The sequence below is a fragment of the Styela clava genome, chromosome 10 (assembly GCF_964204865.1).
Source record: "Styela clava chromosome 10, kaStyClav1.hap1.2, whole genome shotgun sequence".
Lineage (NCBI taxonomy): Eukaryota > Metazoa > Chordata > Ascidiacea > Stolidobranchia > Styelidae > Styela > Styela clava.
Genome location: NC_135259.1, coordinates 7,916,938 through 7,931,032, shown reverse-complemented (window position 1 = coordinate 7,931,032; position 14,095 = coordinate 7,916,938). Strand labels below are relative to the sequence as shown.

The window sequence follows — 14,095 nt, the reverse complement described above, 5'->3', positions numbered from 1 at the left end:
CATCACAAATACACAATCATACTATGATATTCGAATAAGAAATTTCAGATAATTAAGTTTTGTAGTCGTTCATTAGAGCAGTGTTCTTCAAACTTTTTTTTATCCTACTTGGCACAGAAAAATAGTTTTGCGACCCCCTCCCCCCAGGAACTAAAATATGATAATACAGAAAATAACAGAATGGACAATATCTTTTTTGAGACCGATGTGCTTGCATATTCTGGCACAAAAGATTGAATCTAGGCTATATTTTAGTGATAGTGGATCTCAGTACTGGTTTTAAATTTTTCAAATTTGATCGATATTTTGTTTTAACATAAGTGAGTGAAGAAAAGATTTTACTGCGACCCCATTCGGACCCTTTCATGACCCACCTCAGGGTCGGGACCCCCAGTTTGAAAATGCTCTGCATTAGAGAACAAGTCACCAGATTTTAAAATTTGTCTACCATAGTTGTCTGTTTTAGGAGAAGCAGTAAAATTAGTAATAATACCTGCCTGACAGTAAATATAAGCTCTCATAAATACTCGCGGGTAAAAAAGTAGCAAAAAACAAACATTTCACGGAATATCTGCAAACACACCCTCACTATAACATTAAATTATTAACAGGTCGTAAATGCTCAATGAGTACAAATACAAATTGTGTGCAATTGTTTAATGCAAACAACCAAATGAACGCAAAATCACACAACACACTGAACATATCATAATCCTTCATATATCAAATACATGAAGAATCTAATATCTCAATATACTTAAATAGCAATCATAGGGTTTGCATGGAAGATGGAATAAATATTTTTTATTATCAGATAATCGTAACATCAAGAAAAATGATCATTTTCTAAAATGATAGATAACACTCGCTATCATTAAGCTAATTTTAGACTAAATACTTCAACCTCTTATTAAATAAAAAGTTTCTTGGCTAGCTTAATTTCTTCTTTGATGTTACTCCTCGCAGAGTGCATGTAAACGTAGAAGACATTTTAAGCATTTAGATTTTAAATTGACCTGTCTGTACTGTCTTCCTAGCTGTGGTATTTGCTTTCAATTCTAGTATATCAGCCTGTTTTTGTATGGTGAATATTATTCAATTTACCAATAGACATAAATAGCTACTGGAATATTGGTAAAAATAATTTTCAAAATAGAGATATTTTCCTCTACATATATAACCATTCCATTATTCAATATGTCTTTCTCAATTCAAAGCATTGTGATGGGTACCGGTACCATCTTGCAACAAAAGTCTGAAAAATATTGAACACGATTCTAGTTTCAAATACCTATCTTCATTGTTGTAATTCTCTTTGTAATTTGATTTCCACACTGTTCCAGGAATCTCAGAATGAAAATGTCGGAATGTGAAGCAACTGATGCTTGGCTTTAGATGATTCCATGATTGGCATTGAGCCATCTAACTACTGAACTACAGAACTAGATAACAGATTGTCACATTTACATCATACTGTCATGCCGCTGTACCGGTACGGTATCGTAGGCCATACCTGGAAGCAGGCAAGAGTCATTAATACAACATAATCAAAATTAGTTCCCTGTGTCCATATGCTGTTTTCCACTCCCCACAGAGCCCTAAGTTCAGAAGTTAGGATACCGGTATGATTTTACATATTTCTGTATTTACCATAGGTACCCTACGGTATCTCATAGTTCAGTAGTTATCCGTGATAACTAAAATATGAGATCCAACCTTCAGCCCTCTAATCCTAACCAGCAAGCTGGGCTCTACAGATTAAAACGGTTCTGTACAGGTATTGCCGACATACCGGTACCGGTACTGTCACTAACGGCTGAACGGTACCGGTTCTGCCAACTAAAAAACAGAAGTCTTGATCCACTCACAGACTCATCTAACTTCAGAAACTACCCAAGCTCCTCAAGTCTGTACCGGTACCGGTACCGGTACCGTACACTTTTACTTCATACTGTAGCCTGTTTCTTGTGGAATTGAATCATTTTTCCATTGGGTTTTGACAACAGATCTCTAACGATACGATAAAAACCGAATAAAGATTAATAAACTTGTTGTGGGTTGCCAATCTTCTCCCTTTTGGGTCTCCCTAAAACCAGGCACTTGCGAATTCAGGCACTTTTTCAGGCACCATTTCAGGCACTTTGATATTTTTTATTTTTACCGTCGTCATTGGGATTTCCAATTTACCTGACAAGATAATTAGACTTTAAACAATTTTTTGCATCCCTATATTGCAATAAAACAATATTATTTTCAATTTATTAGGGTATAAATAATTTTCCAATAGTATAATGTGGCAACATTAATTACAAAATATAGAAATCAGGCACTTGTGAAATTTCAGGCACTTGGTCAAAACCTATTTTACAATGTATCTGATTACTCTAAAACAGAAAATTAAATATATACACTTTGTATGGTTGAATTTGCAACACTTTGGTAAAATACAATACCGTTTGTGACTGATGGAGACGTGTCATATTTCGCAAGTGCCTGATTTTTCATTTTTCTCGGTGACAATTGCCATATTTTTTCGCAATTATTTCCTTGAATTATTTGCGTCAGCACTTGCTATTCTTTGCTTTCTAACGCAAATTCATTGTTTCACAACAATTTGAGCGTTTTTAATATTGCAATGAGCAATACCATTTGACAACATATGGTCAACCATCGTACTTTCTGGATTTATTTGAAATTGAATATGAATAATAAAATCTGGCAACCTCAAGCACAAAATACTAAAACCAGGCACTTGTGAAATTTCAGGCACTTCGTAAAAACCTATTCCTCGATGTTTTTACTTACTTTGAAGCAGAAAACTAAAATATACACTCTTTTGTATGATTGAAATGACGTCTTTTTGGTAAAAAACAAGAACGATTAGGACTGGTCATGAGGGGTCAAATTTCGCAAGTGCCTGATTTTTCATTTTTTTCGATAACAGTTGCCATATATTTTCGCAACAATTTTTCTAGATTATTTGCGTCAGCACTTACTATTCTTTGCTTTCTAACGCAAATTCATTGTTCCACAACAATTTGAGCGTTTTTAATATTGCAATGAGCAATACCATTTGACAACATATGGTCAACCATCGTACTTTCTGGATTTATTTGAAATTGAATATGAATAATAAAATCTGGCAACCTCAAGCACAAAATACTAAAACCAGGCACTTGTGAAATTTCAGGCACTTCGTAAAAACCTATTTCTCGATGTTTATATTTACTTTGAAGCAGAAAACTAAAATATACACTCTTTTGTATGATTGAAATGACGTCTTTTTTGATAAAAAAGAAAAACGATTGGGACTTGTGATGAGGGGTCAAATTTCGCAAGTGCCTGAATTTTCCTTTTTTCCGATTACAGTTGCCATATATTTTTGCAATACTTTTCATAAAATCTTTTTCGTCAGAACTTACTAATCATTGCTTTTTAAAGGAAATTCCTATTTATACAACAATTTCAGCGTTTTTAATAATGCAATGAGCAATATCATTTGACAACATATAGCTAACCATCGTTCTTTTTGGATTTATTTGAAATTGAATAGGAATGATAAAATCTGGCAACCGCAAGCACAAAATACTAAAATCAGGCACTTGTGAAATTTCAGGCACTTTGTAAAAAACCATTTCCCGATGTTTTTGATTACTTTAAAGCCGAAAATCCAAATATACATATTTTGTATGACTGAATTTGGTATTTTTATTGTTCAAAACAAGAAGAACTGTCACTGGTAGGAATGTGGCAAATTTAGCAAGTGCCTGATTTTTTGGTTTTGTCAATGGTCGTTGCCATATCTCTATAATTTTTGTCTTTTTTTTTATATGTTGTTTCCCTATTGCATTATTTTATAAAAGTCAATGTTTGTATGAGAGCTTCACTTAGCATAAATGGAATTAAACTTTTAACATCAGTATCTACATCCGGAAATCGGTATTTAATTAAAGCAATCACGCTTTTGCAAAACTATTTGAATATTGTAAAGTTTGAATGACATTGTGTTGTTTATTTTTATTAATTGAAAAGTATGACATATGTATTATTTAAATACGGGTTTAAATTTGACAGATCTGTAAAGAATATTAGTTATTCAGACGACATCTTTATAGTAATGTTCGGAACCCTTGAAATTGGTTCAAAACTTCTTCTAAACATTTCGACGTAATATATTACCCAGGTAGCAACAATCGCATTGTTATAAAGAACCTAATTTGTCTTCTGGCAATATTAGTTCGAAATTCCAGTTTTAATTATTGTTATCGGACGACGATTTTAATAATGTAATTTGGCCTATGACTTCATATAAACTACATAACAGAAACAATTGACTTATGTCGTATAGAATTTTTTATAAAACGTATCCAAGTCACATTATCCCCTAATAGAACATAATTTACCGTTCACAAAATGTATAAAAGCCTGTGCAAAATCTATATTGACAACCAGCGGTGTTCAACTACGGCTACAATAAAGATATTCAATCACTTGCTGTTGCTGTTGTATAATATTCTTTACAACCTGAAGATCTGACTGTAATATTTTTTCATGGATAGTTTATGGAATGGATTTCATGGATAGTTTACGTAGAATTATTTGTACAATATTTCATGCTGTAACAGCCAACTGTAAAACACGTAGTTCCTAAATAAGAAGAATGACTACAGGATGGTAAACACGAGATGGCAATGTCACCTAAACAAAATTCGCTCCGCGAATGACATCAGGTAGCTGATATGCCCAAAGTTAGGCTTAAAAGCATCGTTAAACGAATGTTACAATAAAAATCCTTCAATATTCAACACGCCAGTAGTCAGTCAACAAAGGTTTTTGCGTTATTCAAAAAGTTACAAATATATAAAAACGTAAAACAGTAATTGTTTTTAATGTCACAGAAGCCGTATTAAACTCTCGATTATAGATCTTTCTTCATCAGTAATTGGGGATATAAATTTGAATTTGAATTTATTAAGGAGATAAAACATTAAAAACACAACTTCACAAGGGAAGTGTATGAGTGAACACTAATCGAAGCTTTCAGTTTGAAAATTATTAGAAATATTGAGTATCCAATGAAAATCCTTACTATTTTTTCTATTTTGACATGATATGATTTACGTATCTTGCAATTAGGTAAAACCACAGATCTAAGAATTGAAAATTCTAAATGTCAGTTCTGAAATTAAACATGAAAAGGTTTTGTGTATATTTTGCTACTTTTATATGTCGGGCGTATAGTTTCTTCATGTCGCGAATGAGCATCAGAATAGGTTGTGCAGAAAATAGTGCTCCCGTAGTATGTGCACAAAGTTGGCACACAACCCGAACATAGTATCTTGGAGCACATAGGCTACTACGGGAGCGCCCTGAAAATACCCACATTGGCAACACCGACTTACCGAATACAAATTTTACACTTCCACAATTTCGCTTTCGATACTTTCTCACATGTATAATGATACCAACGCTTGCAAACGAAGCATTGATATTGTACGTGCTCCCGTATACATATCGCACTTTAACAGACACTCCAATTATTATTTTCCAGAAAGCAAAATTCATGCATCGGAATGTCAGAGTATATGAGTGGCGACGATGCAGTGCGACAACGTTCCAAATGTGATTGAATTTTTGTTGACTCCGACTTGTTCAATATTCCATCTGGGCGTTTTGAAGAGGTATGTACTCACTTCAAATATAATTACTTGTACCACCTTCGGGCAGACGTCGAATTGAAATTAGCGATAAGAATAGCACTCAATATACATCGGATTGTCTAAATAAACATTTTACCGAGAAAGCAAAGTATAGTAAGTACTAAGTTCTGACGAAAATGATTTTATGAAATATATTGCAAAAATATATGGCAACTGTAATCGAAAAAAATGAAAAATCAGGCACTTGCGAAATTTGACCCCTCATCACAAGTCCCAATCGTTTTTCTTTTTTACCAAAAAAGACGTCATTTCAATCATACAAAAGAGTGTATATTTTAGTTTTCTGCTTCAAAGTAAGTATAAACATCGAGAAATAGGTTTTTACGAAGTGCCTGAAATTTCACGAGTGCCTGGTTTTAGTATTTTGTGCTTGAGGTTGCCAGATTTTATTATTCATATTCAATTTTCAAATAAATTCAGAAAGTACGATGGTTGATCATATGTTGTCAAATGGTATTGCTCATTGCAATATTAAAAATGCTCAAATTGTTGTCGAACAATGAATTTGCGTTAGAAAGCAAAGAATAGTAAGTGCTGACGCAAATAATCTAGAAAAATTGTTGCGAAAATATATGGCAACGGTTGTCGGATAAAATGAAAAATCAGGCACTTGCGAAATTTGACCCCTGATGACCAGTCCCAATCATTCTTGTTTTTTACCAAAAAGACGTCATTTCAATCATACAAAAGAGTGTATATTCTAGTTTTCTGCTTCAAAGTAAGTAAAAACACCGAGAAATAGGTTTTTACGAAGTGCCTGAAATTTCACAAGTGCCTGGTTTTAGTATTTTGTGCTTGAGGTTGCCAGATTTTATTATTCATATTCAATTTTCAAATAAATCCAGAAAGTACGATGGTTGATCATATGTTGTCAAATGGCATTGCTCATTGCAATATTAAAAATGCTCAAATTGTTGTCGAACAATGAATTTGCGTTAGAAAGCAAATAATAGTAAGTGCTGACGCAAATAATCTAGAAAAATTGTTGCGAAAATATATGGCAACGGTTGTCGATAAAAATGAAAAATCAGGCACTTGCGAAATTTGACCCCTCATGACCAGTCCCAATCGTTCTTGTTTTTTACCAAAAAGACGTCATTTCAATCATACAAAAGAGTGTATATTTTAGTTTTCTGCTTCAAAGTAAGTAAAAACATCGAGAAATAGGTTGTTACAAAGTGCCTGAAATTTCACAAGTGCCTGGTTTTAGTATTTTGTGCTTGAGGTTGCCAGATTTTATTATTCATATTCAATTTCAAATAAATCCAGAAAGTACGATGGTTGACTATATGTTGTCAAATGGTATTGCTCATTGCAATACTAAAAACGCTCAAATTGTTGTGGAACAGTGAATTTGCGTTAGAAAGCAAAGAATGGAAGTGCTGACCCAAATAATTTAGGAAAATAATTGCGAAAAAATATGGCAACTGTCACCGAGAAAAATGAAAAATCAGGCACTTGCGAAATATGACACGCCTCCGTCAGTCACAAACGGTATTGTATTTTACCAAAAGGTTGTAAATTCAACCATACAAAGTGTTTATATTCAATTTTCTGCTTTAGAGTAATCAGATACATTGTAAAATAGGTTTTGACCAAGTGCCTGAAATTTCACAAGTGCCTGTTTTCTATATTTTGTAATCAATGTTGCCACATTTTACTATTGAAAAATTATTTATACCCTAATAAATCGGAAATAATATTGTTTTATTGCAATATAGGGATGCAAAAATTATTTAAAGTCTAATTATCTTGTCAGGTAAATTGGAAATCCCAATGACGTACTGTAAAAATAAAAAAATATCAAAGTGCCTGAAATGGTGCCTGAAAAAGTGCCTGAATTCGCGAGTGCCTGGTTTTAGGGAGACCCCTCCCTTTTTTACATTCCCTTCTCTTCAGATGACTGTTTTGGCAATTCTGTTAAATAACAATTTCAATTCATTTTAGTGCTGACTTAATATTGCCATCTTGCGACATAATTTTAAGGGTTCGTATACCGCTAGTTGTCAGAAATCCTAATTTCGGTTTGCCGGTTGTTTCAAAAAGTTCGATTTTAATTGATTTGACTGTTTCGCTTTTCCAGTTTACAGAGCAGGTCTTTTTTTTTTGTTTATTCAATGATATTAGAATTAATCAGAATACATTTTAATATAAATTTTGACTTTTGCATACTAGGCTATTTAATTTTACTGTGCAGTTATTCTACTGTTATCAATAGCGCGATATAAAATTTGAATCGTGAGAAATTCCATTGGTATATCAGTATATTTAAATATAAAATACCGTACCTGGTATTGCTCTCCTTAGAAAGCGGATAAAAATGTAGATAGGCTAATTTGTATAGCCTATATGAAATTCGATGAAAAAAAAATCTTGTCCGGACACCAGTCCATATCAGGGTACCGGTATGGGATTAGTTACGTACGGTAGCCAGTTATTTTTTTTTTGGAAACTTGATCATAATAATGATAAATGGGGTCTGGTATAGTTTAGTACCACATCCACTTCTAGTTGGCCTGGCTCAACAATTTTTGCATATGTTAATCCTAACCCCCACCTGACTACGTCACCGAAAAAAATTACGTCATTCCGACGTCACAGTGGCGTAATAAGGCCCACCGAAGTATGCGGATGGTCGTCCAAAACGCGCAGACGATAACCCGAAATCGAGCAAGCTATTTCTCTCGTTTTCTCGTCGCAACGATCACGATAAGAGAGAGATCGCCGGCTTTAGCAAGTTCTTATCGGCGGCGCAGATGCCATTTCGGGCGATCGTAATTATACTTTGGCAATCCCTATGACGTGATGGTGTCGTCGTAGTGACTTAATTTTTGGATGGCATAGTCAGGTGAGAGTTAGGAATAACATATGCAAAAATCGTTATGCTACGCCCACTGGAAGTAAACTATACTATACCCGATAAATGCTTCTGTCCATAGATGTTTATAATATATTTACATACTGTCAGACTGTTGTATTATTTATGAAATAAGGTATGTTCTATTTTCATTATGGAAAAAGTTAATAGTGCAATGCCTCTGCTTCTCAGGTATTCAGTATTTTACTAGCTCAATGCAGCTGAGTTCTAATATTGACAATTTTTGGATAACCAACTATCTCAATAAAATCTTTATATCTATTTGTCCAAATCGATATTTGTTATGCACTAAATACAGAAATGAGGATTCCACTTGGAATTGATTTAAAAAAAATAGATTGTCAGATTTTCGAATTGATTTAAAAGCATATTACAAAATCATGAATTTATGACATAAAATATGTTAATTCAAGTCATGAATACTTAATTCATAATTAATTTGACATCTAAATTTCATGCAGTCCCAATATGGTTCTATCAATATCTGTTAAATTATGATAGATTCTCAATTAAATAATTCAATTTTTTCAATTGAAACATAGCAATACATTATAAAAATCTCAGCGTTTTCAATCATGTTGGAGTTGGATTTGACTGGAAAAACCAGTGGAAGAATATGGTTCCGTAAACCAAATCCATATGCAAATAACGGAGTTATGTGCAGCATTTCTCATTCTGGGATTGGAGTGAAATCTGGTAAACGTCATCGAATTTTAAAGTCATCCTTCGTCGCTGGACACGAAAGATTGATTGTCGGAGATCATCTTGGAATTGTGTACTTGTTTGACCTCGTAGAAAATCGATTTTCTATCATACAAAACACTGGTCAAGCATGTACCTGCATTGCCACTGGTCTGCAGAATCAATCAGAATACCTAATTGCATTGGCAGATACTTCACTAAAATGCTGTTCTACCGAGACTAAAGAGCTTATAAGTTGGATGAGAGGACATGATACCGCAGTTCATACTATTTCTATTAACGGCGATGGCAATGTTGCTATAACTACATCACAAGATACTGCTCAACTTTGGGATATTGAAACATTTGAGCGGAAAAGAAAACTAAATGTCATGACTTCCGTTGGAATTCGAAAAGTATTTTTTATACCACAAACGAACTTGATTATGACCTGTTTCAAAGACAACACAATTTTTGCATGGGACGCGGAAACCTTAGAATGGAAATATCAGTTGAAATGCAATTCTCAAGCTGATCCCATTGACTACCGATCTTACGCTGTTACAAGAAACGGAAAAACTCTTGTAGCAGCTGGTAAATCAAATCTACTTCATGTGTACTCTCTTGAAACATTACGAATAATTCGTATTGTGCAGATGCCGCCACATGTAACTTCCGTTAAAGATATTTTGTTTTTACCAGATAAATTTGACAATGGTGCGAATAAAATTTTGGGAGTTATAAGCCAAGATGGTATTGTACAGTTCATTGATTTGGAGACTTGTCGTCTCGTTTTTGAAATTGTATCACCAAGAGATGACGACAGAATCACGAGCATATCCATCAGTTCTGTAGGTGAACACATTGCTGCTATAACCCTTGGTGGATCACTTGTTTTCTATGATGTGCCGTCACTTTGTGCTGATTTGAATAAACCCCCTGGTCCTCTCGTTAAAGTTGTTGGCGACATATGGAAGCACAAAGTTTCTGTTGACACTGGGACTTCATTCGATGTGTCTAAATTTCCTGACAGCACATTGCAGCAAACTGCAAGAAGGCCTCTAAACAACACTGTAACGACAGGTAGAATACGATACAATAAATATGTTGAAGATGAAACCGTTCGTACAGAAGATGATCTACCAAACGGTTTGTCAAAATCTAGACTTTTGAAAGTATTAAAAGGTCATGGTGAATATCCAGAGCAGTACAGGATGTTTATTTGGAGAAGTATGTTGCAATTACCAGAAAACACATCTGCATTTTCAGCTTTGGTCAAAAAAGGAACACATCTGTCTTATGCAGCATTACAAGAGCAATATCCCATTAAAAGTGGAAGACTTCAGAGAATATTACAGAAGATTCTGTCAGCTCTCGCTCATTGGTCTGTTATATTTGCGGAATTAGACAGCCTACCATCAACTGTGTTTCCTTTTGTAAAACTTTTTCAAAATAATCACTTGATTTGCTTTGAGATGGTTGCCACATTTTTGATCAACTGGTGTCAACATTGGTTCGAATTCTTTCCTAATCCTCCACTTGGTATTCTCAGTGCTGTTGAAAATGTTCTAGCACATCATGATAAAAAGTTACTTCATCATTTTATTAAATTCAAAGTTACAACTCAGCATTATGCTTGGCCTCTGCTTCAAACGCTTTTTACCGAAGTATTTACAAGGGCGGAATGGTTGAGATTTTTTGATCACATACTTTCAAATGACCCCTCGTTTATTCTTTATGGTGTTGTTGCTTATTGTACTTCATGCAGAGCGGCTTTGCTACGAACTGATAATGGTGATGACATCAAGTTTTTCTTTCATAACAGAAATTCATTGGATCTCAATGCTGTCATACGTGAAACATATCATCTCATGGAATCCACACCGAAGGATATTGAAATTCAGTCACTTATTGAGCCGTTTAAACCTCTACCGAATGGAACGGCATATCCTGTCTTCAACAAATATCCCAAATTTATTGTTGATTACCAAGCTCGTGAACGTGAAAGAATAAAGAAAGATGAAATTGAGTATTTAAGAGAGAGAAAGGTAGCTGAGGAACTCGCTCAGGAGATATCTAATAGGAAGTTAGAAGATGAAGCTTGGTATCAGAAACAAGAAATGCTCTCAGAAGCTGAGGAAAAAAGAAGAAAGATTCTCATGGATGAAGATCAAAAACTTGGATCACAGAGAATGCGTCTTGCTGCTATGAAACGGGAACTGAGAGTTCGTGAACTTCAACTTCTGGATGCCGCAAGATTGAGATTTGTGCAACATCAGCAAATGAAAAAGGAGACCGATATACAACGATTAGAAGATGAAATACAAAGAACTGCTCGCCTTAGAGAACAAGAGACTGCAGCAGCAATAGAAGATGTTGAGATTGAAGGTCTGGAACTAGAAGGACAGAGAATAAAACTTGAGCAACAAATGGCTCAACATGAAGCTGATCTCACTCACAAAAACCAAGACAAAGTTCAGGAATATCGCCATCAACAAAATTCGGAAGCACATACTTTTAGCCGACTTCAACAAAAACAGACGGATGCTGAATTAAAATCTGTTCGAAAATGGGAAGAGAGAATTGCCAAGAAAGAGCTTCAGAGGGATGCCACCAAACATCAAGCAGAAGTCATTCAGCAGCATATACTTGATACAAAACAAAGAGAACGTGATCTAGAAAGAGTCTTAGCAGGGAATGCAGAACATAGAAAACAACATGGTTTCATTAATGAAAAACTACGTGAATTGTTGGATGCCAAAGACAGTGAGCTTCATAAAGCGAGAGAAGAACTTGTCACACTGGAAAAAGAACTTCTCGATGCAAAAGAAGAGAGAATACAAGCAATAGGTCGCGAAAAAAGAAATGTTAGCCAATACGAGAGAATTATTAATGACACAAATAAAGAAGGTGATTGTGAGCAAACAATGATGTCATTTCCTAATAGCCGGTGCTTGAATAGCCTATCCACTGAAACAGAAGAATCATCATCTTCACTTTTTACAACAGATCGAGGTCGAATGACATTCGAGGAACGAGAAAAACAACTCATGAATGAAGTTAGAGAACTCCGTCAACGTTTAGTATCTCAACATGTAAGACGGGATCCTCCACCCACATTCAAATATAAGTAAATCGAATCCCATGTTTATGTGTTTCTCTAAGATGCAGAATATTTGTTGATTTTGTATGAACTAATATTTTTGCCATGAATCGCTTCATTTGCGACAATTCTAACTATCAGATGATATTGATTTATTTTTTTCTAATATGTAACTTAGATAACTTCTTAAAATTTAAAGTCTTATCTGTATTTTGTTGTTTGAAAATGTCATTCTCTTAAATACTCAAGGTAAATTGGAATAGATGGAACTGAGCTCAATATTCTGAAATATTAAAAAATTCTGGTAACTGGTATATCCAACCTCAGAAATCGCTTTATAATTTCTGTATTATTTGATTTCATCTTAGATTATCAATAACTTCTTTCATTTTGTAGACTGGAATCAATTTTTTTTTATTTGTAATGCTTTTATGATAGCATTGAATCCATTTAATGTAAATGTTTTAAACTCAATATAAATCTTATATTTTCTTTACTTTTTTACTGATGTAATGCTGAGACGAACTTGGACGGCGATGGAAATTTACAGGTAATTTCAATTGCCTCAGTTTGGTAATCCTCAAGGAATTGTATGTTTTGAGAGTCATGCTCCAGATATTCTTAGTTCGTATAGTCTGTGTATTTATTCAGTGACAAAGGCACATTTATAGATTTATTACCGTGGCACGATTGTCGCTTGATAACTGTAGGCTCCTAACGTTTCATGCCAATAGAAAACTTTTAAAATGTTCGATGAATCCAATATCGACATAACTGTTAGAATGGATGGGGAAAGATATTTCCAAAGGAGAAAGCATTTAAGTTAATGCGAACAATTGATTCAGGAATTTACAAGGTAAAAAAATATTACATTAACATTCATTTTAACGAAAAAAATTGTTCTTGCACTAACGTTTGTGTAAGGGGAAGAAAATTCGATTGAAAATGGGACAAAAGTTTTATTTATAACAATAAAACATTACATCACGCAAAAAGAGGGAAATTTTTATATAAAAAAAAATTAAAAATCAGTAGAAATGCTACAAAAAGCTTTAAAATAAGTAGAAGTGTGAAACTGGAAGGTATAAAGTTAATATTGAAAGATAACACACACATCAGTTTTAAAAAAATTGAGATTGCTACTATCTTAAGACTTATATTATGTTCAAATACAACTGATAGAAGCTGACTTCAACGTTACATAATGCATATTAAAATGACGTTTTGTATAAAATAAAGCTAAAAATGGTTAATACAAAAAAGGCCCAAAATGATAGATAATGCCGGAAATCGTTTTGAATTATTAGACGAGGGAAATATCGAAAAAAAGTTGTTGACGTAGCTATTCGCAAATGTCGAATATGTTACTTTTCCTAATTTAGATGATTGTCGGTTATTTCGTAGGAGTGTGTGGATGTTGTTCGATAGTTATCAAGATAAGGAAAACGCTGTGGGTTTGGCGAAAACATCAGAGAAATAAACGGATATATCCAGTTAATTTGACACGAAATTTACTTATGGATCGTTATGCGATATTCTTATTGTTGTTGACGGTGCTGTAGGACTGATTGTTGTTGTTTGAAAAATTGCTTTTTCTACGCAACTCATATTTAGACTGAGAGAAGTCTGATGAAGGCTATTGGGCCTATTTATTTTTTAAAACTTACTCTGAGTTACTACTTCACTCTAAATTTTCTCCGTTTGATTTTAATT

At 34.0% G+C, this 14,095-nt stretch overlaps 1 protein-coding gene and 1 long non-coding RNA gene across 2 annotated transcripts in view; both read left to right on the top strand.

Moving 5' to 3' along the window:
• LOC144428122 (uncharacterized) overlaps positions 1-5,651 on the top strand; it is a 149,710-nt gene extending 144,059 nt beyond the window's left edge. Inside the window, exon 3 of the long non-coding RNA XR_013478107.1 lies at positions 5,552-5,651. This is a non-coding gene — a long non-coding RNA (uncharacterized LOC144428122). The remainder of the gene's footprint in view (positions 1-5,551) is intronic.
• A 3,492-nt stretch (positions 5,652-9,143) lies between these two features.
• On the top strand, positions 9,144-12,878 carry LOC120337661 (TBC1 domain family member 31-like). Its single transcript, XM_078116836.1, has one exon. The coding sequence runs from the start codon at positions 9,174-9,176 to the stop codon at positions 12,411-12,413; it is 3,240 nt and encodes a 1,079-aa protein (XP_077972962.1). The 5' UTR covers positions 9,144-9,173; the 3' UTR covers positions 12,414-12,878.
• The last annotated feature ends 1,217 nt before the right edge of the window (positions 12,879-14,095 follow it).